This window comes from Schistocerca gregaria, chromosome 1 (genome assembly GCF_023897955.1).
Source record: "Schistocerca gregaria isolate iqSchGreg1 chromosome 1, iqSchGreg1.2, whole genome shotgun sequence".
In the NCBI taxonomy this organism is placed as follows: domain Eukaryota; kingdom Metazoa; phylum Arthropoda; class Insecta; order Orthoptera; family Acrididae; genus Schistocerca; species Schistocerca gregaria.
This window is the reverse complement of record NC_064920.1, coordinates 609,321,959-609,346,075: the sequence shown is the minus strand read 5'-3', so window position 1 is coordinate 609,346,075 and position 24,117 is coordinate 609,321,959. Positions and strand designations below refer to the sequence as shown.

The window sequence follows — 24,117 nt, the reverse complement described above, 5'->3', positions numbered from 1 at the left end:
CCGTTGATTAATCAATCTTTTTCTCATCGTACCCTCTCCCTTGGTAGTCCCTGCCTGGAGATCTGAATGGGGGACTATTCTGGAATCTTTTGCCAATGGAGAGATCATCATAACACTTCTTCAGCTACAGGCCACATGTCCTGTGGATACATGTTTGTGTCATTACTGCAGTGGTTTCCATTGCCTTCTGCATCCTCATGCTGTAGATAATTACTGTTTCTCCCGTCTTTAGGGGCAGTTTTCCATCCCTAGGACAAGAGATTGCCCTGAACCTCTGTCCACTCATCCACCCTCTTTGACAAGGCCATTGGCAGAATGAGGGGTGACTTCTTATGCCAGAAGTCTTCGGCTGCTAATGCTGATTATTAATCAAAATTTAAGCAGCGGCAGGATTTGAACCCGGGACCAAAGACGTTTTGAATACTAATCAAAAGACAAATTTCTATGTCTCCGTTTGCACATAACATCATTATTTCTTCCACAAAAAACAGCAATCTGTGTTGGATCACAACAATGCATGGCAAACAGCAATAATCCGCTCCCTTGTTGCCTACAAGATAAGAAAGTGCAAAAAGGTAGGAAGTACATACGTGAGTCAGTTGTATTCAGAGCTGCCACTGGTGTAAGCAGAAACAGCCTCAGTCACAGAATGAGGCCCTTTCTCCATGGAATTATGAAATACATTTATTGGTAACTCCACTTTGTGAACATGGGACTGAGACTCTTTTCTCATACCATATTAGTTTAGTCTCAAGGAGTATTATTCTGTCAATAATTCATTTTCTAAAAATATTGTGACTGAGACACTTTCAGAATGGACCTGTTCAATTGCAGTAAAGTGGCGACATTTGAAGTACTGTTTGTGATTAAGTCTACACTAAGAACAAGTTTAACTTTTCAAAAGGAGTAAATTAAAATGAATCTACTGAAATGGAAAGTTCGAATCATTCAAATTGTGAAAGAAACTGAGAGGAATGTTATCATGTAATAACAATAGTGTAATTACATGTGAAACAGAACACAAGATTTGTTAGCACTGAAGTTGAGCAAAATCCCCCGCCTGCCCATCCTTGTTGCAGCAGTATGACTGGTGTGTGTGGTGAAAAAGTGAAAGATGTGCGGACTGGTGAGTGGAAGGAACAGGCTAGGCTAAGAGTTGGTTAGGAAAAATAAAGAAAATGTGCATTACCTATGTGTGGAGGAAGGAAATGTAATATGTATACAAGAATAGTTCATTACTTACCAAACAGGAAATGTGTTGAGCATTAGAACTGCTTGAAGAATTCTGTGACAAAAGCACATCGGAAAGTGGAGGACATAGAGTAAGAGTAAAGGAAAGGAATTTATGGGAGAGCAGGTGGAGTAAAAGTGTAGCACTGGGAGTGTGAAGTTGAAGTGTCTATCAGAGGGAGGAATCTACACATGGGATCTCTCTTGTGATATATCCTTTGTTTGTGCAACTCTCTAGGCCTCAGTGTCCACCTTTCCCAAAGCTTTTTTCCTGTTCTCCCTCATTCCTTATTTAGATTTCCCATGTTTTTCATAAATCAGTTTGTCTTGAACTACACAGGCAAGTATTTCCCCTTCCTTGTGCAATCCAAGTTAGTTCTCTGTCTCTAATGTTCTCATTATGGACAGGATGTTAAACAATAAGCTTTCTTAGAATGGATCAGATGAATTCTTTTGCATCTTGTTAAGTACATATTTCTTAAAAGTTGAGGAGTGTATGTCATATGCACATCCTCAGCCATTGAAAAGTGTAAATACAGCTCATCATATTTGATTTCAGTAGCTGTTTCAGCACAACAACTACCAAGCTTCTTACTTCTTTTAGCTAAAATTTTTATTAATCTGCAAGAAATAAAAATCTTCTGTGCAGACATTGATTCCAAAAATTGTATGTTTTCTGCATTAAAATTTCACCTGTCAGTTCTTTACATCATCTCAGTTTCTGTACAGTCATTTTTAAAATTATTTTTGGTTGTATGTTTAAATTTACTATCTTTATTTAAACCTACTATATTTCCGTATGAAATCTGTTGGGTCTTAGATGTTACAAGAGATTTAAGTTCAAGTCCACATTGATAAACACCCAACCACTCACTTTCAGTAACCTTAGATTTGACCACAATACTCCATACTCCTGTAGCTCCATATTCCCATTTGTTATATCTCTCTTCTGCTTTGAAATTATATTTTTAACTCAAATTTATATATGTCAGTGTCTTCCTACTGTGTGTGTTTCCTAAATTTCAAACACTTTGTAGAATCAGAGTTCATTGTTGACTATTACAGCAAGCAGTCATGTTCCAAGCATCAATAATCTATCTGTGTCATATTACAAGTATCTTTGTTGTGTTTTCTCAGCTCCTTAACTGTATTGACTAGCATCTTTAATGGGCTAGAGAACGCGCTCGCGCGCGCGCCCACACACACACACACACACACACACACACACACACACACACACACACACACACACTTGTGCAGCTGCATTCAACTGTCTGAACACACATTGTGAAGTGAAGTATCCAGTGGTCCAATTTACTGTAGAAAATATGTCATTGTCGGAATAGTTTTATTACTAAAGGAGAATTTATATTTTATGCATTATTTCTGTGGCAAAGCTGTTAGTAATTAGGCATGTAGTTATGCTGTGAACTGATTATATGGTAAACAAATTCACTTACACCTTTCATCATTGGTAATTGTATTTATAAATAAACCATTTTTATGAATGAGGGGGACAATAGAAACAAAACACACTCTTCACTAGTCTGTTCATGGTATAATTTACGTATTTTGTTGTCACTAGTTACCAATTTACAGTAACTGCCATACATGCTTATGCACAACGTTATCTTGTACAGTACTTTGCTATGTTTTCAGAGAGCACCAAGAAGAGAGGCCTGTGCCTAATGCAAAGTGTAGGAGACCTTCCAAGAGCTGCAAGCATAACACACAGTCTACCATCAGTCTACAATGTAATGTTAAATGCTGCCATAATTCCATTACAAAATCTAAGACATGTTATAAAACATCAGAAAGGAATAGTATAAATATACTTAAAAAGGTAATATATGTTAAGAATGCTACTTTAATTGCTTATCACAACTATGACAGAAAGGGGTTGACAGAATGATTCTTCCATGGTTCATCACATTGAGCAGGGATCTTTGTTGCCTATTCCTTAACCATCTATTATTCACCCTTCTGACTCAAACTCTACAATGAACTCTGCATTTGTGGAGATATGGGAAGAGAAGAGCGGTTAATTAAGAATTTTGTTAATGTCTTTCTTCCTTTTATTCTTCATGTAGGAGCACTCTTGTTGCTCTATCCTGTACTACTGTATAATGTTTTCTCCCCTACATTTTGCCTCAAACTTGTTGCTTTATCTGTTTTGTCACAAACACCAAAAAAAATTCTGTGACTACAGTTTTATGTGCCTGCATCCTTCATTTTTCAGTATATTTTTGCCAACATGAGATTTGTCTTTGATTGATTATACCATAAATAATGATGATTCAGTTTTGGGTACACTAAAAGTTGGTCATTGGGGCTCAAGCTTGAACAGCCATGAGCACATAAATTTGAACTTGAATTCAGTTGTGTATTAACAGCCCCTGAAAAATTAGGTGCTAGTTCAACCATCTTAGAATTTTGAAGAATTTGTACATCAACTTCACAGCTTTCACTAGCCTTCATCAGAATACTGACAAATTCTTTGATGGAAAGCAATTCTGTTTTATCTTCAACACTATTCTTAGTAGCCCTAAACTGAGCAAAATGAGGAGAAATTTGGTCTCCTATAACATTTACGTAGATGCATTTACCACTCCCTTCTGTTTTTGTGAGAGTAGTACTTTAACTTTTTGATGAATCAGGATTAGCATCTTCTCTTCTTTCAAAATAAGAAACCTAGAAGCAAAACACAACCCCAAGCAAAGTGGAGTTTGCAAAGCATTTGATAACAGTTACCGTTTTATTGTTTGCTTAAGCTGGCACTGTCACAAACTAGGTAGTTCAGCCCCAAACCTCTGCCTCGACCAGTTCCTTACACAACCATAGTGCAGACCCCCTCCCCCTCTCCCCTCCTGAAATTGTCATATTGAAGTACCCACATAATATCATCTACAAGGTAGTTGGCAAAATGAGTCTTGTCTGTGATTATTGTGTCCACATATACTACAACAGTGATGTTCTTTTCGTGTTGTATTGAAAGAGTATGGCACAGGGATTACCTTAAAAAGTAGACTTAAATTTAAAAAAAAAAATGTTTTCAATGTACAGAAAATACTTTGACTAAAAATTTTGCTGCAAGTTGTTGCCATTATCTTCAGATACGTGGAAAACAATTGAAAGCTTTTACTTCAGTCCTTTACCTCTAATTTGTGGATTTTATATGTAAAATATTTCTGGTTTGCAGGAAAAAAGTTCCTTTGATATTATGGAGGTACACAGCAAAGATTTTATTTCACCCAGTAAACCATTCAAGCCAAGAATTCTTAAAACTGATGCCGAACCAAGAATTCGGAATCTAAGAGTTTACTACCCACCGAGGAAAAAAGTACATCACAAAAGAGTAATGACAGATGTAAAAGAGAATGACTTTGCAGAAGCCGATGAAGAGCAGTGTGAAGTACGTAAACCTTATTACATTTTTGTCATGGAGTTTTTCATAGGTAATGTGAAAAACAATACAGTCGTTAACAACTCTCATCTGTAAGCTGACCTGCATTGTCTTGTATTGAATGAATGTATGCTCCTGAGGCATTTATATATTAATTACTTACTTATATTAATTACTATGTACTTATATTAAAAACAAAGATTCCAAGACTTATCAAGCGGGAAAGCGCCGGCAGACAGGCACATGAACAAAACACACACACAGAATTACTAGCTTTCGCAACCGATGGTTGCTTCTTCAGGAAGGAGAGGGAAAGACGAAAGGATGTGGGTTTTAAGGGAGAGGGTAAGGAGTCATTCCAATCCCGGGAGCGGAAAGACTTCCCTTAGGGGAAAAAAAGGACAGGTGTACACTCGCGCACACACACACATATCCATCCGCACATACACAGACACAAGCAGACAAAGGCCTTTAAATATGTCTGCTTGTGTCTGTGTATGTGCGGATGGATATGTGTGTGTGTGCGAGTGTACACCTGTCCTTTTTTTCCCCTAAGGGAAGTCTTTCCGCTCCCGGGATTGGAATGACTCCTTACCCTCTCCCTTAAAACCCACATCCTTTTGTCTTTCCCTCTCCTTTCTGAAGAAGCAACCATCGGTTGCAAAAGCTAGTAATTCTGTGTGTGTGTTTGTGTGTTTTGTTCATGTGCCTGTCTGCCGGCGCTTTCCCGCTTGGTAAGTCTTGGAATCTTTGTTTTTAATATATTTTTCCCAAGTGGAAGTTTCTTTCTATTTTATTTACTATGTACTTATATTAATTACCTACTCACCATATAGCAGAGATGCTGAGTCATAGATAGGCACAACAAAAACAGTCAGAAAATGACCTTTCAGCCAACAAGGCCTTTGTTGGTGATAGAAAACACACACACACACACACACACACACACACACACACACACACACACAGAGTCTCTGGCCTCAGCAGCCAGGGACTGGCTGAGGCCAGAGACTGTGGTCGTGTGTGTGCGTGTGTGTGTGTGTGTGTGTGTGTTCGTGTTCTCTCGCCAATGAAGGCCTTGTTGGCAGGAACCTTATTTTCTGACAGTCTTCTTGTTGTGCCTATCTGTGACTCAGCATCTCTGCTATATGATGAGTAGCAACAATCCTTTTCATAATATTGTTACATTCCATCCAGGATTTTCCATTGTTAAATTTTACTTAACACTTTGCCATCCCCACGTCTCATACAAATTTATTCGCTTTTGCCGTCTGCATGTCTCGTACAAATGTATTCAATTGGTGCCGGCAGTGTTAATTCGGATTACTTGGTTTTATGCTGGCCGTTCTTGGCATTGTCAGCAGATTATAAATTGTTAAGTTTTACTAATCTCATTGTTAGTTGTCATAAGTTCACAACTCTGTTATCCTACTTTCATGAAATTTCGAAGATATACATATGTAAATAAATACAAAATTTGTTTGTTGCATATATTTGTTTATTTGCATTGTCTTTGGTACTTAGTATTTCTCTTTCGTATGATATGCAGCAAAACAGTCTCCAAGATGTAATGCAACTCCACAAGGCTTGCACATTAAGTTAGTTTTTCTCCTTTTTTTATTTTTGGAACATACATGGCAGTTCCTTTGTATTCATTTCAGAAATAAGTATTAGCTGGTGCTGCTTTATGTGACCAGAAAGTCTGTCAGCTAGATCATGATGAGACGTACGCAATGTAGTGGCAACCCCCAAGTTTTGCTCAGACGCAGGTGCATGGTCTTTTATCCACAAATCAGACACTTTCAGTAAAAAATCGTGATGTCGGAGACTCTTGTTTTCTGTATTGAAATATTGCCATGTGTGGAATGTATTAAATAACCTGCAATTTAGGAGCTACATGCAAACATTTTTTGACCATTTTAAAGTTTTTCTACATGTAGGGTTATACGAGGGTTGTACCAAAAGTGAGGTTCCCAATGATCTACAACCTTGAGGGGAATTTGCTAGGCTAAATCTGACAGCAGGGCCGTGTGCAGTGGTTTCCCCACTCTCGAGCCCATCTGTCCGTGATTTGCTGTCGCTCAGTGTTGACTTGGCAGCTATCAGAGATGGAAGTGTTGATCACCGCTCCTGTCAAGTGTGAGTTTCGAGCTGTACTCTCCATGCAAGGAAGTTACCGCCCGTGGAGATTCATTGGCAACTGACTGAGGTTTATGGTGAAGTGGGCATGTCCTTTTAGCATGTCCGCAAATGGTGCAGGGCTTTTGCTGAGGAAGAACGGAGTGGAAGACCACTGGTTTTGGATGCAATTGTTCATAAGGTCAACAGTGAGCTGCTCAAAGATCGCAGGTCACTGTTCATGAACTTGCTGAATGCATTCCTGAAGCTTCCCACTGCGCAATTGAAAGAACTTTAACAGAGACATTGGGTTATGGTAAGGTGTGTGCTCGCTGGGTCTCCCGGATGCTGACTGATGGATACAAGGAGCAATGCCTTGACTGTGCTCGCAGGTTCCTTCAACAGTGTGAGGGGGGAGGCAACAAGGAGACATTGTTGGACTCTTTCATCACGGGAGATAAAACATGAGTGTTTCATACCCCCCACCCCGGTACAAAACAACAATCTCTTCAGTGGTGTCACTCTGGTTCACCGCCACTTAAGAAATTCCAACAAACGCAGTCGGCAGGAAAGGTTATGTCGACTTTGTTTTGGGATCAGAAGGGCGTACTCCTCATTGATTTCATACAACCTGGGACATCAATAAACTCAAACAGATATTGTGAAACATTCACTAAACTCCGGTGAGCAATTCAGAATCGCCAGAGAGGACGACTGACGGAGGGAGTAGAGCTTCTACGTGACAATGCTCAATCCCACATGGCTTGTCAAACACTGTAGCTTTTGAAGAAATTTGGGTGGACATTTATGCCCCATCCCCCGTACAGCCCGAACTTAACCCCCCAGCGATTATCACCTCTGCCCCAAGCTGAAGGAACACTTAGGTGGCAAACACTTCAAGAGTGATGGTGAAGTCCAATCGGAGGTCACATGCCTCCTCAATGGGTTGGCAGGAGGCTTCTTCAACTTAGGAATAAAAAAGCTGGAGCACTGTCTTCAAAAGTGTGTCGAAAAAAATGGAGACTTTGTTGAAAAATAGACAAAAATGTAAGCTTTTCAACAATGTATAAATTAATAACAGTAAACAATGTCTTCCATTTGTAAAAAATACGGGAACATTACTTTTGTTACAACCCTCATAACTTAAATATTGGTCTGCCCGATCCATTCTTTCATGTATTAGTTGTAGTCTAATATACTTGCAGGTTTTTAATTGTGTAATTGATTTTTCTACATTTTCTTTGAGTGTCAGTCAAAGTGGTATTATGTATTGTAGAGATCATTGGTATTGTTTTAGTTTTCGAAGGTCTCAATACCTGCGTGAGTACTTCATCTTTCCATTGATGACAAGCTTCAAACACATTGACATTTGTGTTTTTGGAAATCCTCTATTTTGCCGTATCGTTCCACAAAATTGAAGTTTCTTTTTGAGTAACTTCTCTGCAAGTTCTACTCTGTTATAATAATTATCCATGTTGAGATACTGCCACTTTCCATAAGAATGTGTCAATAGTTCCATCACTGTTTTTGCTAAAAGCTGTCCAGTGCCGGAATTTATCTTGAATGAGGAAATGTATCCTGTACTCGAATCACACAGCATCCGAATGAGTATGCCATATTTTGTAATTTTCGATGGATAGTAAACTTTAAAATTTAACTCTCCATGCCATAGTATCATTCCTTCATCAGTTGAGATATTTTGACTTAGATTAAAAGTTTCTTTAAACTTTTTGGAAAAATAATCAATTACAAATTGCACTTTGAAAAGCCAGTCGGCATTATCTTGCTTATTGTTGTCGGAAAAATGAAAAAATGATAATGTCTGAATCAGTTGTGGGACATTGTTTTGCGAAATATCAGTGTGTCTATCTATGGATTTGATGACCAATAATCATCGATTCTTGCTTTTTTTTTTACAATTCCTTAAGGATAGCAAGCCCAAACCATTTTCTAAGTTCGGGTCCTGTAATGTCGACAAATTTGGCATTTTTTTTTTTTAATCCAGTTTCCTTCTATTTCAATTTTGACTGTAATACTTGTTGGTTTCATTGCTAATATATTCAAATAGATCATTCCCAATATATAATTCTAAAATATCCTCGATGGTCTATGTATCTTTGGGAACTATGTTTGGACCTGGAGATCCTTTAAATTTATTATTGGCCCTCGGTAAATCAAAGTCTGACCACTGTGCACTGTCTTCTTCGCCGGATTCATCCAAATCAGTTGGCAACCATAGTGTTCACCGAATTCTTCTTGGACATATTTCACTATTTTCTAACGATTCTGCTTCACTTTGTCAGTCAGAGTGCAGATTTAATAGTGTCTGTTGGATCCTAAACTACGTGTATCATAAATGTTCAAATAGTTTTACTTAGTATTGATGAGGTCTCTGCAAATAATATCATCACTTACAATAAACAGAATTTATGAGTTCGGATTTTGAGCAGGCTAAATATTCCCCTTGGTGCACTCACTCTTTGTTAGTTTGTCCAACTTTTATTTGCAAACTACCCATTACTATAGCATTTTAAGTTTGTATTACAGAAATGTCCAAAATCGCGATTGCGTATCTGAAGTCTTTAAGCTCCTAAACAACCTTTTAAAATGGAAAATGTTTGTGTGTTTACTCATCTTGGAGTAACTTCATGTGTAACAAATTGTCGTTGTTGTGCACTTGAACAACAAAGTATTTTACTAGGCATTGTCCTGTTGGAGCTGGCATACCCTTGCCTTCCTCTAAGCATGGAACTCACGTATCCGGCTAGTTCCAGAGATATCTTCACTTTAATGAGAATTTTGAATGATACTGAACATGGTGTTTTCCGCTTTAACAAATCCTTGCCAGAAATGAAGGCAGTGAGAAGCGATAGAAAAATCCTAAGACTCCCTGAGGTTTGAATCTCAGACTTGTGAATTTGTGGTCTGACACTTAGCTTTTGAGTCAAAGTTTTACTAGCAAAACTAACTAAACGCCCCCCCCCCCCTCTCTCTCTCTCTCTCTTTCTTTCTCCCCCCCCCCCCCCCTCTCTCTCTCTCTCTCTCTCTCTCTCTCTCTCTCTCTCCCCCCCTCTCTCCCCCCTCTCTCCCCCCCCTCTCTCCCCCCCCCCTCTCTCTTTCTCTCCCCCCCCCCCCCTCTCTCTCTCTCTCTCTCTCTCTCTCTCTCTCTCTCTCTCTCTCTCTCTCTCTCTCTCTCTCTCGTGCTCTCCCTCCCTCCCTCTCCAGATGTGATACACTGATGAGCATAAACATTACATAACCCTTTCTGGTTACCTCAGTGGGAATAATTTTAGCATTGAGATTGCCCTGTGCTTACCATGAACTCTATGTTGTATGTATTCTCTCTTGCTGTTGACACCAGACCTAGATTAAACACTAGATAGATATTTTTTAGGGCTTTCAATGGACCTGTGCAGAAAATTTTAATTGAGGTAAAAGAGAGAACATGTACTCTGTGTAACTTTGTAAACAGTTAATTTCACTAATGAACAAGAATACCTTGTGCTTCTTAGCATGCTTGAATTATGTTGGAAATAGGGGAGTTCATACCATTGCTGGACATTTATGAGAAATGCTGCTGCTACAGCAGTTACTATCCAGATCTTTTATTCAGCTCTGCTGCCTCTAATGACCTCAATTTCAATAGGATATTAAACTGTAAGCTTCCTTTATCTAGCTAGCTTCCGGGCTAGCAAGCAAATATTATACCTGCATTCTGCTGAGCTGGGTCATTAGGTTCTAGTGTGTAGTTGTTGTTTTATGGTGATGGCTGTTGACTGACCTTTCCAGCAAAGATTTGAAGTTTCTCCCGCAGCCTCAGATGAAAGACTCTTCCAGTCCACAACTTATGGCAGAATATCTGTCAATTTTATTTCCCATGTCTATGTAAAAACTTTGTGTACTCTTCCTTTCCTCACTTAAGACAAGGGCTTTGGTTAGCTTTATTATGGTTGGCTAAGTTCGTGATTGCTACCCACCGATCACTGTACTAAGAACATCTCTCCCTCTCCTGTCTTCTTCACTTTATCAATTTCCTTCTTGGTTTTCTTCTCCAACATGCAGTGGGAGCATCTCCCATTCCATGTACTACAAAATTAGCAACTGCATAACGAATGTGTAGGCACCAGTTCATCACCCTCTGCATGTTAATATTGTTTACTTGTAAATGTGTGCAAACACGTCAAAGCACTACCAAGGGACACTCACCGACTATCTCAAAATATGTCACTCTGAGGGTGTGTGTCGCCGACAGCATCCTGAATTGAGTCTGTTTACCTTCCTGGAATATCAACTGGCGAGCAGGGGGGCTTGGGAACATGTATGTATGCTAAGGTTGGCCTTATGTGGTAGGCTGGTTTGTTGTGCATACACTTCAAATTATGACCATGTGCTTATAGCTTATTGGTCCACATTTGGAACACAATACAGAAGTGGTTCAGCATGACATGGATTCGACAAATCCTTGACCAGTTTCCAGTGGTACGCTACACCAGACGTCTACGCAGAGGTCATGCAATTCCCTTGAATTACAGGCTGGTGGATTTTGGATGCAGAACTGACACCTGAGAGTATCCCAGAAGCATACTATCCATAGAGTTTTAGATCAGGTGTATTTTGAAGCCAAAGTATCAACATAGATTCAGTAATACCTTTTTCAACCCACTTTAGCATAGTTCTGGTCTTATGGTGTCAAAAGCTAACCAGCTTAAAGATGATATTACCATTTGGGAAGGTATCGAGTGTGAAGGGAAGCAGATAGTCTGCAATAATGTTCGTGTAATCAACAGCTCTCATAGTGCCCACTGTTGCCAATACAGGTTTCATGGAGACCCAGGTGAATGTCCCCCTTAGCACAATACTGCTCCCACTGGCTTATGACTGTGGCACATTGCAAGTTTTGAGGAGCTGTTTGCCTGAATGGTGGCATAATTGGATACAACTATTAACCTGGTGTAATAAAAAATGTGATTCATCCGAGCAGGTGACACATTCCCATTGACCCTTGGTCCAATCATCATGGTCCTGTTTTAATAGACACTGGCGTTGGGTAATATGGTTACACACAGGGGTCGTCTCTTGTAAATGCCCCATGTCCAACAAATTGCACTGAGTGATGGACTCCAAAACACTTATGACTGACCTGCATTGTACTCTTCCATCAGACCTGCTGCAGATCATCAACTATCCTGCTTTACAGAGTGGGCAAGCATCTGACCTACACATTCTTTGATTAGGCTTTGACATCCAATGCCTTGTCATCTAAACATGATCTTTCTATCCTTGAACTACTTTCCATTGATGCTCATAACAGTAGCCTGTGAATAGCCAACCAGCTTTGCCATTTCCGAGGTGTTTGTTCCCAAATACCAGGTCATAACATGCTGCCCTTTGCCAGAGTTGCTTATGCTAGCAGATTTCTCTCCTTTGTGGCCTGTCCCTTTGCTAGAATGATTCCTCATTTGTGTCTGCTCCACCTTTCTTTACCACATTATGCGCCACAATACCATCAGATAGCATTCAATCCTGTGGTGAGAAGTGGTCATAATGTTTTGCCTTATCACTGTAAAGTTTTGTTCTTAATTAGGCATTTGATTATGTTTAATGAATAACAATTTTTTTTTAAATTCAGAATTTTCTCAGACCAGTCACAAAAGTAGTCATTATCCATCAGCAATTTGCTGAAAAGCATTGTACTGAATTCCCACTACAACAACATTTCAGTTGTAATATTTCAGCCAACTATTTAAAATCTCAGAGATTCAGACCAGAGTTGTGCATCTTCTGTTCTGCAATTGTCGTTCACAATTAAATGGTGATTATGACTTACTTGATTTGGATTAGCATAGCCTCTTCTACGTAACTTGTAAAATCAGGGAAAAGCAACCAGTTGGCCGTAGCGGTATTGTGAAGCACAGAAACATGTAACAGAAAATGACATTCGTTATAGCTTCACTTCATTTCTGTTTAAGCAATTATATTTCGGGCGTGTTATAGTATTTGAGGGTTGTAGCATCGCGCCTTAGTACCTGAATAGTGCAAATTCACGTAGTCGTCTGTCTTCTGTTTTTGTTGTGAACGGCCAGTGTCGGTTGGCCAGTCAGTGTGCTCCCTGCCGCCGTTGGATAAGCAGCTGCTGCAGCAAGTCGTATAACCCTAGCTTATTTATTTGTTAGATAGTTTAATTAATTTCTTTGCGTGTTTTTGGGTACTTGCATTGTTTAATTCATATATTTCGGGCATATTATAGTATTTGAGGGTTGTAGCATCGCGCCTTAGTACCTGAATAGTGCAAATTCGCGTAGTCGTCTGTCTTCTGTTTTTGTTGTGAACGGCCAGTGTCGGTTGGCCAGTCAGTGTGCTCCCTGCCGCCGTTGGATAAGCAGCTGCTGCAGCAAGTCGTATAACCCTAGCTTATTTATTTGTTAGATAGTTTAATTAATTTCTTTGCGTGTTTTTGGGTACTTGCATTGTTTAATTCATATATTTCGGGCGTATTATAGTATTTGAGGGTTGTAGCATCGCGCCTTAGTACCTGAATAGTGCAAATTCGCGTAGTCGTCTGTCTTCTGTTTTTGTTGTGATCGGCCAGTGTCGGTTGGCCAGTCAGTGTGCTCCCTGCCGCCGCTGGATAAGCAGCTGCTGCAGCAAGTCGTATAACCCTAGCTTACTTATTTGTTAGATAGTTTAATTAATTTCTTTGCGTGTTTTTGGGTACTTGCATTGTTTAATTCATATATTTCGGGCGTATTATAGTATTTGACAGTTGTAGCATCGCGCTTTAGTGTTTACTTCGTAGATTCTTATTTAAATTGCGTGTGAGTTTCGTATAGGAGGTGCAATTTCGAGTTTTAGTTACTGTAATCGTAAATTCAGCAGATTGTAGCGCAGTCGTTAGGCATTTGTACAGGTTAGTTGATACATTCTTTGTGTGTTCCGCTTGCGTTATCTAGGCACGGACTCGTGTTTCAGTAACTGTTGTTAAACATCAATTAGAATGGACAGGGACTGCGATTGCTGTGTTCGGATGAGGGCTGACTTGGCATCCCTTCGCTCACAGCTGCAATCGGCGCTGACTTCGGTCGCGCAGCTTGAGGCTGTTGCCAATGGGCACCACTGTGGGGAGCCGGACTCGGGTATCACGGGGATGTCAACCTCATCCCGTCTGTCCCCAGATCGGTCTGCCGCTGTGGTTGCCCCGGTTGCTGCCCGCAGTGGGGCTGAGCCCTCGCCTGTGGTTGATTGGGAGGTCGTTCCAAGGCGTGGCAGGCAGCGAAAGGCGTCCCCGGAGGCTGATCAGAAAGCCTCCCCGGTGCGTCTGACAAACCGGTTTCAGGCACTGTCTCTGGCTGAGCCAGATGCAGCTGCCTGCCCTGTTTCAGAGGATCATTCTCAGCCTTCAAGGTCCGGGCAATCGCAGAGGGTGGGCTTATTGGTAGTTGGGAGCTCCAATGTTAGGCGCGTAATGGGGCCCCTTAGGGATATGGCGGCTAAGGAGGGGAAGAAATCCAGTGTGCACTCCGTGTGCATTCCGGGAGGAGTCATTCCTCATGTGGAAAGGGTCCTTCCGGATGCCATGAAGAGCACAGGGTGCAGCCAGCTGCAGGTGGTGGCACATGTCGGCACTAATGACGTGTGTCGCTTTGGATCGGAGGAAATTCTCTCTGGATTCCAGCGGCTGTCTGATTTGGTGAAGGCTGCCGGTCTTGCTTACGAGATGAAGGCAGAGCTCACCATCTGCAGCATCGTTGACAGAACCGACTGCGGACCTTTGGTGCAGAGCCGGGTGGAGGGTCTGAATCAGAGGCTCAGACGGTTTTGCGACCGTATTGGCTGCAGATTCCTTGACTTGCGCCATAGGGTGGTGGGGTTTCGGGTTCCGCTGAATAGGTCAGGAGTTCACTACACTCAGCTGGCGGCTACACGGGTAGCGGAGGCTGTGTGGCATGGACTGGGCGGTTTTTTAGGTTAGAAGGCCTCGGGAAAGTGCGGGATGGGCTGCAATGTCAAAGGGTGCTTGGCAATTACAGGACGTGCTTGGATCAAGGAACAGTCGGAATTATAGTTGTAAACTGTTGTAGTTGCGCTGGAAAAGTCCCTGAGCTTCAAGCGCTAATAGAAAGCACAGAAGCTAATATCGTTATAGGTACAGAAAGCTGGCTAAAGCCTGAAATAAGTTCTGCAGAAATTTTTACGAAGTCTCAGACGGTGTTCAGGAAAGATAGATCAGGCAGAATTGGTGGTGGAGTGTTGGTGTCTGTCAGTAGTGGTTTATCTTGTAGTGAAGTCGAAGTAGATACTCCGTGCGAATTGGTGTGGGTGGAGGTTATACTTAACAGCCGAATTAAGTTAATAATTGGCTCCTTCTACCGACCCCCAGACTCCGATGATACAGTTGCGGAACAGTTCAGAGAAAGTTTGAGTCTCGTAACAAATAAATACCCCACTCATACGGTTATAGTTGGTGGGGACTTCAACCTACCCTCGGTATGTTGGCAAAAATACTTGTTCAAAACCGGTGGTAGGCAGAAAACGTCTTCCGAGATTGTCCTAAATGCATTCTCCGAAAATTATTTAGAGCAGTTAGTCCACGAACCCACGCGAATTGTAAATGGTTGCAAAAACACACTTGACCTCTTGGCCACAAACAATCCAGAGCTGATAGAGAGCATCATGACTGATACAGGGATTAGTGATCACAAGGTCATTGTAGCTAGGCTCAATACCATTTCTTCCAAATCCATCAGAAACAAACGCAAAATAATTTTATTTAAAAAAGCGGATAAAGTGCCACTAGAAGCCTTCCTAAAAGACAATTTCCATTCCTTCCGAACTGACTATGCGAATGTAGACGAGATGTGGCTCAAATTCAAAGATATAGTAGCAACAGCAATTGAGATATTCATACCTCATAAATTGGTAAGAGATGGAACGGATCCCCCGTGGTACACCATAAAGGTCCGAACGCTGTTGCAGAGGCAACGGAAAAAGCATGCGAAGTTCAGAAGAATGCGAAATCCTGAAGATGGGCTAAAATTTACAGACGCGCGAAATTTGGCACGTACTTCGATGCGAGATGCCTTTAATAGGTTCCACAACGAAACATTGTCTCGAAATTTGGTAGAAAATCCGAAGAAATTCTGGTCGTATGTAAAGTACACAAGCGGCAATACGCAGTCAATACCTTCACTGCGCAGTGCCGATGGTACTGTTATCGACGACTGTGCCGCTAAAGCGGAGTTATTGAACGCAGTTTTCCGAAATTCCTTCACCAGGGAAGACGAATGGAATATTCCAGAATTTGAAACACGAACATCTGCTAGCATGAGTTTCTTAGAAGTAGATACCTTAGGGGTTGCAAAGCAACTCAAATCGCTTGATACGGCAAGTCTTCAGGTCCAGATTGTATACCGATTAGGTTCCTTTCAGATTACGCTGATACTATAGCTCCCTACTTAGCACTCATATACAACCGCTCGCTCACCGATAGATCTGTACCTACAGATTGGAAAATTGCGCAGGTCGCACCAGTGTTCAAGAAGGGTAGTAGGAGTAATCCATTTAACTACAGACCTATATCATTGACGTCGGTTTGCAGTAGGGTTTTGGAGCATATACTGTATTCAAACATTATGAATCACCTCGAAGGGAACGATTTATTGACACGTAATCAGCATGGCTTCAGAAAACATCGCTCTTGTGCAACGCAGCTAGCTCTTTATTCGCACGAAGTAATGGCCGCTATCGACAGGGGATCTCAAGTTGATTCCGTATTTCTAGATTTCCGGAAAGCTTTTGACACCGTTCCTCACAAGCGACTTCTAATCAAGCTGCGGAGCTATGGGGTATCGTCTCAGTTGTGCGACTGGATTCGTGATTTCCTGTCAGGAAGGTCGCAGTTCGTAGTAATAGACGGCAAATCATCGAGTAAAACTGAAGTGATATCAGGTGTTCCCCAGGGAAGCGTCCTGGGACCTCTACTGTTCCTGATCTATATAAATGACCTGGGTGACAATCTGAGCAGTTCTCTTAGGTTGTTCGCAGATGATGCTGTAATTTACCGTCTAGTAAGGTCATCCGAAGACCAGTATCAGCTGCAAAGCGATTTAGAAAAGATTGCTGTATGGTGTGTCAGGTGGCAGTTGACGCTAAATAACGAAAAGTGTGAGATGATCCACGTGAGTTCCAAAAGAAATCCGTTGGAATTCGATTACTCGATAAATAGTACAATTCTCAAGGCTGTCAATTCAACTAAGTACCTGGGTGTTAAAATTACGAACAACTTCAGTTGGAAGGACCACATAGATAATATTGTCGGGAAGGCGAGCCAAAGGTTGCGTTTCATTGGCAGGACACTTAGAAGATGCAACAAGTCCACTAAAGAGACAGCTTACACTACACTCGTTCGTCCTCTGTTAGAATATTGCTGCGCGGTGTGGGATCCTTACCAGGTGGGATTGACGGAGGACATCGAGAGGGTGCAAAGAAGGGCAGCTCGTTTTGTATTATCGCGTTATAGGGGAGAGAGTGTGGCAGATATGATACACGAGTTGGGATGGAAGTCATTACAGCATAGACGTTTTTCGTCGCGGCGAGAGCTTTTCACGAAATTTCAGTCACCAACTTTCTCTTCCGAATGCGAAAATATTTTGTTGAGCCCAACCTACATAGGAAGGAATGATCATCAAAATAAAATAAGAGAAATCAGAGCTCGAACAGAAAGGTTTAGGTGTTCGTTTTTCCCGCTCGCTGTTCGGGAGTGGAATAGTAGAGAGATAGTATGATTGTGGTTCGATGAACCCTCTGCCAAGCACTTTAATGTGAATTGCAGAGTAGTCATGTAGATGTAGATGTAGAAGTCACAGACTACACACTATTGAAAACTGAGATTGTGGAAGATTAAAATTTATATAGCAGGAGGAAAGTAAACATAACATCACTCACGGCAGTTGTTAACTGAATTTTCAAAAAAATGCAGCAAAAAATATATAAAATAGGCATTCCAGCCCTAGCTGCTGGAGTTGGTGGTCACATGTGCATGAGGTGTGCTTGCTTGTATGTATAAATGGCGTGTTTCTCTTTTACTGATCAAGGCTGTGACCGAAAACTGTATGTGATCAAAAGTATCCAGACACCCCCAAAAACATATGTTTTCATGTTAGGTGCGTTGTGCTGCCATCTACTGCCAGGTACTCCATATCAGCAACCTCTGTAGCCATTAGATATCACGAGAGAGCAGAATGGTGCGCTCTGCGGAACTCACTTGCTTCGAATGTGGTCAGATGATTGGGTGTCACTTGTGTCATATGTCTGCATGCGAGATTTCCACACTCCTAAACATCCCTGGATCCAGTGTTTCCAATGTGATAGTGAAATGGAAATGTGAAGGGCCACCTACAGCTCAAAAGCGTACAAGCCAACCTCGTCTGTCGACGGGCAGAGACTGCCGACAGTTGAAGAGGGTCGTACTGTGTAACAGGCAGATATCTATCCAGATCATCACACAGGAATTCCAAACTGCATCAGGATCCCCTGCAAGTACTATGACAGTTAGGCAGGAGGTGAGAAAATTCGATTTCATGCTTGAGCGGCTGCTCATAAGCCACACATCACGCCGGTAAATTCCAAATGACACGTCGCTTGGTGCAAGGAGCATAAATATTGACCGAGTGAGGTGGTGCAGTGGTAGCACACTTGACTTACATTCGGGAGGACGACCGTTCTATCCTGCGTCCGGCCATCCTGATTTAGGTTTTCCATGATTTCCCTAAATCGCTCCAGGCAAATGCTGGGATGGTTCCTTTGAAAGGGCACAGCCGACTTCCTTCCCCATCCTTCCCTAATCCGATGAGACCGATGACCTCGCTGTTTGGTCCAATCCAATCCATAAATATTGGGTGATTGAACAGTGGAAAAATGTTGTGTGGAGTTACGAATCACGGTACAAAATGTGGCAGTCTGATCTCAGAGTGTGGGTATGGCGAATGCTTAGTGAACGTCATCTGCCAGCGTGTGTAGTGCCAACAGTAAAAGTCAGAGGCCATGGCGTTATGGTGAGGTCTGTTTCTCATGGAAGAGGCTGGCACCACTTGTTGTTTTGCATGGCACTATCACAGCACAAGCCTACATTGATTTTTAAGCACCTTCTTGCTTTCCACTGTTGAAGAGCAATTCAAGAATGGCGATTGCATCTTTTAACACAATCGCGCACCTGTTCATAATACACCGACCAGTGGCAGAGTGGTTACATGACAATAACCTCCCTGTAATGGACTGGCCTGCACAGAGTCCTGACCGGAATCCTGTAGAACACCTTTAGGATGTTCTGGAATGCTAACTTCGTGCCAGGCCTCACCAACCAGCATCGATACATCTCCTCAGTGCAGCACTCCATGAAGAATGGGCTGTCATTCCCCAAGAAACCTTCCAGCACCTGATTGAACGTATGCCTTTGAGAGTAGAAACTGTCACCAAGGCTAAGGGTGGGCCAACACCATATTGAATTCCAGAATTGCCGATGGAGGATGCCACGAACTTGTAAGTCATTTTCAGCCAGGAGTCCAGAAACTTTTGATCACATAGTGTATGTGTCTTTTTAATTGTGTTCTTTACGGTAAGTAGCAGTTTATCTTTTCCTATATTGTTGATATAAAATGTATGCATGTTTAAGTCTATTACTATCCTGATATCTCACAAATGTTTTCCACCCGCACCCTCCTTTGCACCCAATCCTCCCAATCCTCCAAATTCCTCCAACACTGTTGCTATTCCTCCAGTGTTCTCTCTTGCTGTGCTCTTCTGAATCAGTTTACTTCCCGTTGTTTTCTTATGCTGGTCCCACTATAAATTCCTCTCATTTTACATATGTAATTGTTTTCCTTGCATCCTCACTTTCCTATTACCTGATTCTTTGCTGAATTTGTGTTAAATTACCTGTATTAGCTCACTCTTCATTCTTGATCATCCCCTAATCACATTGCAATGTTGAGGCTGTAGCAGTTGTGAAGTCTACAAGATTGTTCATGATTTGAATATTTTATAGTGGTTGTTGGTGTGTCATCCTTAAAATGCCACATTTTATGTTTTGGGATAAATTGTTCTTGTAACAATTAATGAAAGATAAGTAAGCTATTTTACAGTAAAAATATTATCATTTCTGGTGAGACATCTCTGTCAGTGATGGTAAAAATTGTTCTTTTCGTACCTTCATTTATGAAGATAACTTTATCTGTACGTGAACATCAGAAATTGATCAGGAATTTAATTGCACAGTTTCTTGAAGTTTTTAACTTAAATATTCTGTCCTTGGGCATTAGTTATTCTGACAAATTTACCAACAGCAAGATCATAATCACACTCAACAACATGTAAAATGCCAATATTGTTGTATGTACATCAAACACAAGACAGAAGAATGTGTGTGAATGTTGTGTCATTTTATTGTTGAGCAACTAATGCTGCACTGTTGTTACATCAGTAATTATGAGAAAAATAGTGAAGTATTTCAAAATTATTTGTAAACTAGGACTGTTTCACAATATTCTAATGATTTAAAATTTGTAAACACACAAACTAATTGCAAAGTGTGGTTGATCATTTTACACGAGATGACTTATTCAAGTTTACTTGTGAAATACTACTTCAGACAAATGATGACCATTGTGGCTACGCAATAACTGAGGCATTTCACCCAGTTTTTTGAACACATCTTTGTAATTGGAATTCTGGAAATTTCATTGCGAATTCCATCGTTTAACTGTTACAAGCTTCTTGTCCAGGGAGGGAGTGCACTCTCACTTCAAATAACCACATAAATACAAGTCTGGCATGGTTCAGTCAGTTGAATTAGGTGGCCATTCAACATGAGCATATTTGGAAAATATGTGGTTACCATATGTTTCATGGAGAACTTGCAAGGTCTTGTTGGATGTTTGGTATGTCCCGCCATCTTGTTGGAACCAAATTTTTGTAATGAATGACTGGGACTTTCCGGTAAACTACTACACATGTATTTTGAGATTTCTGATGGTTTTCTGGGGGCCAGTTGACTTTTGATTCAATACACTGACAGTTGCATGGAAGTTTCTTGTGCATCTCAATATTGTTCCATGAACAGCAATTGGATATCGCAGCTGAATCCTGAAATTTGTAGGAAAGGCATGTTGGATTCACCGTAACCATAATAGCACACCACTGCAAATGCATGCTGTTGCTTCGACCAGTATAAGCTGATTACTGACCTGCATATGGGATGAAACTTGGCAATCTGCAGTACTAATGGACAGTGCCACCATAACACATGTTATTCAAATTTGAAATCATCAAAACATTGTGAAACATCCTGTACATTAAAAATAAAATAATAGCCTGACTTCTGACTAATTTATGAAAGACCTAAAGGAGGCAAGAAGTAATCATATATTTACATTTATATTAATGGATATCTTGAAAATTTTGTAGCTCACTTTGGAGAGTTCAGAAAGCAGCTATTAAAATTAAAGCTGGACTTGTAACAAATTATCATCCTCGAATACAGGGGATTGACAAGAATTTTCAAGTGTTCTCTTCAACATGTTATGTGTCCTTTATTGGCATTATTTCGTTATCAAGAAATTATTCTTGAACAATGATTTAAAACAAATGTGTTTATTTAAAATTAATTTATATTCAAGGTGGTAGACCAGATTTCGACTCAGACTTCAGCTTATTCCGCAGATTCTGATTCTCAAAGCAATTGGAATACAGATCAAGAAGTACAGTTCCTGCCAAATTACACATTCAGGAAAGGAAAGGGAAAAGTGACAAGTGAGGTATTTCATCTCCAGTTCTTCATTACTATGTTTAGTGGATATTTTATAGTGCCTGCATTACTGTATTGTATTTATTGTATTATGTTAATGTTTCAATCAAACCCAAATGAATGAAAAAGAAAAGCTGAAGTAATTTTTGTCTTCATAGGAAATCTGTCAATTATTGAAACTTTTTCATGTTACCATGGCATGTTCATTTGATTTGGATATTTATTCTTAAACAAGACAAAGAAATTTAGAAATATGATCTGCTAATTTAATCATTTTAGTACCACGCATTTCTCTGTGTTATAAAAACTGAAATGATGTGTCTGAAAAAACAGACATCACGCATTTATATAATTAATTCGTCATGTTCTAACATGTACAAAAGAAGAGACACCATGCATTCATACAGGGTGCGGCAGAACTGACTAAGCAGTTTTAAGGAGCACTAAAAAGTAAATCGGGATGTATAGAGAAAAAATGTTTTTATTTTCTAAATTAGTACAATATACCATTTTACATTCATTTAGTTTTGAAAATAATGTCCTCAAATTGGTGGCCGTTAGCATCAATACATTGTTGCAGACGATCCATGAAGTTTCGAGCAGCTCTTGCACACATATCACAGGGTACAGCATTCATTTCATCAATAATCCGCTCTTTTAACTCTGGTAGGGTGTGAGAGCAGCTTTTGAAAACCTTTTCCTTCAGATATCCCCAAAGAAAGTAGTCACAAATGCTCAAATCTGGTGACCACACAGGCCACCTGACATCACCCCTCAAAGAGACTAGGCGTCCCAGAAACATTTCTTTCAAAACAGCAAGTGAAATTTGAGCTGTGTGAGCAGTAGCTCCATCCTGTTAGAACCACAAATCCCCCAGTCCATGTTCTTCAACAATATCATCTATTCTGGGTTGCAGAAAATTTTGCAACATTGAAACATAATGTGTGGAATTCACTGTCACGGTCACTTCTTCCTCCTCAAAAAAGTAAGTGCCTACCATGCCAATTTGTGATATGGTACACCACATTGTCACTTCAGGAGAATGTTGCGGTCTTTCATGAATAATTCGGGGGTTATTTTCAGCCCAGTAGCGAAAGTTTTGCTTATTAATGCACCCACTAAGATGAAACTGTGCCTTGTCACTACTGAAGAAAGCTGCATTTGGAGAGATCTGAGCAACCATTGGTTCTTACAGATTTTGACAGTTGGCGTAATCTGCTGGGTGTAGTTCTTGAGCAATCACTATTTTGAAAGGATGGAACTTCAAATGGCATTACAGAATTCTTCTCAAACTGCAGTCTTAAATCCCCAATGCAACAGCATGTCATCGAACAGAACGTTGCGGCGGTTGTTGAATTGCTGTTCTCACCCGCTGCACATTTTCTGGCATTCTGATGGATCTGCGTCGGCCGTGTGTAGCTATTCTTAGTGTGCTACCAGTTTCCTGCAACTGTCGATCCCAAGACCAAATTGTGTTTGCATTAGGAATCGCATTTTTGTGTGGAATGTTGAACTGTCACCTAAAAGCTCATTGTGTAGCAATCATAGAACTGTTGTTTTCATAATAACTGTGAATGGCAAAGCCATGATGTGCACTGGTCCAGACTGTGTTGTTTACTGAAATGGGGTCAACGACTGAACAAAGGCAGACCACGTGCAACTGCCTACCCCCACCACAGCCCCAGCAGTAATCAATAGAAACTGCTTAGTTGGTTCTGCTGCACCCTTTATAATTAATATTTCTTGATGGGCAATGAATCCACCACCTTCAGTGCCAATGCACAATAACGTTCGACCTTCTATGGGAATCTCAAAGTAGCGAACAAGGAGGACATGGACATGGTCTGCAGATAGGTGACACTAGGTGGTAATGTGGGTTGGTTGAGGGACTTCAGAGATAGTCTATGCAATTGCAATAAGCACTATGTCTGGTTGGCATAGTGGTTAACTGGCATAGTGATTAACATAAGTGCCTAGTTAGTGGGAGATCCAGGTTTCAAACCCCGGTCTGGTACACATTTTCACTTGTTGCGACTGTTTCTGTACAAATTCCAGATGCAGCTGACATTAGTAGTGTCTACCCTTTCCTTTCTGCCCCATCCACCTTCATTTACATAATAATTATCATATAAGATGGGGACAATTGCCCATCAAAGATTATATATGTCAGCTACGTTCTGTTAGAAGCTAGTGGATTATTTTCAAGGAAATGGCCAAATACAGCCACCCACAACTATGAAGTGTACTATTTAAATAAGTACCATGTTTATATATGGCCACTGCAATGCTGCTGTTGGCAGTCTGTACATGATCGCTGAGTACTTGAATCTACTGGCTGGCCACAGATGCCATAATGGAACCATTCATCTTTTTGGGTGTTTATTTGTGCTTCTGTAAAATATTACACTTAATTGAAAATCCCACTGAGTGTGAAATATATGTAGTGATTTGTTTTATGTATGTAAAAGAAGTGAAAATGATCAAAATTCATCAACACAGTAGGAAAGTTTCTGGAGAAAACGCTATGGGTGATGAAATGGTAAGAAAATAGGTTAGGGTATTTAAAGAT

The 24,117-nt window shown here is 40.7% G+C and overlaps 1 protein-coding gene across 3 annotated transcripts in view; it reads left to right on the top strand.

Annotated features, from left to right (window-relative positions):
* LOC126358788 (spermatogenesis-associated protein 7 homolog) overlaps window positions 1-24,117 on the top strand; it is a 106,985-nt gene that overhangs the window by 30,358 nt on the left and 52,510 nt on the right. For all 3 annotated transcript variants that reach the window (XM_050007581.1, XM_050007580.1, XM_050007579.1), the window contains exons 4-6: window positions 2,890-3,073; window positions 4,430-4,642; window positions 21,421-21,558. In XM_050007581.1, coding sequence (XP_049863538.1) covers window positions 2,890-3,073; window positions 4,430-4,642; window positions 21,421-21,558 — 535 coding nt within the window. The remainder of the gene's footprint in view (window positions 1-2,889; window positions 3,074-4,429; window positions 4,643-21,420; window positions 21,559-24,117) is intronic.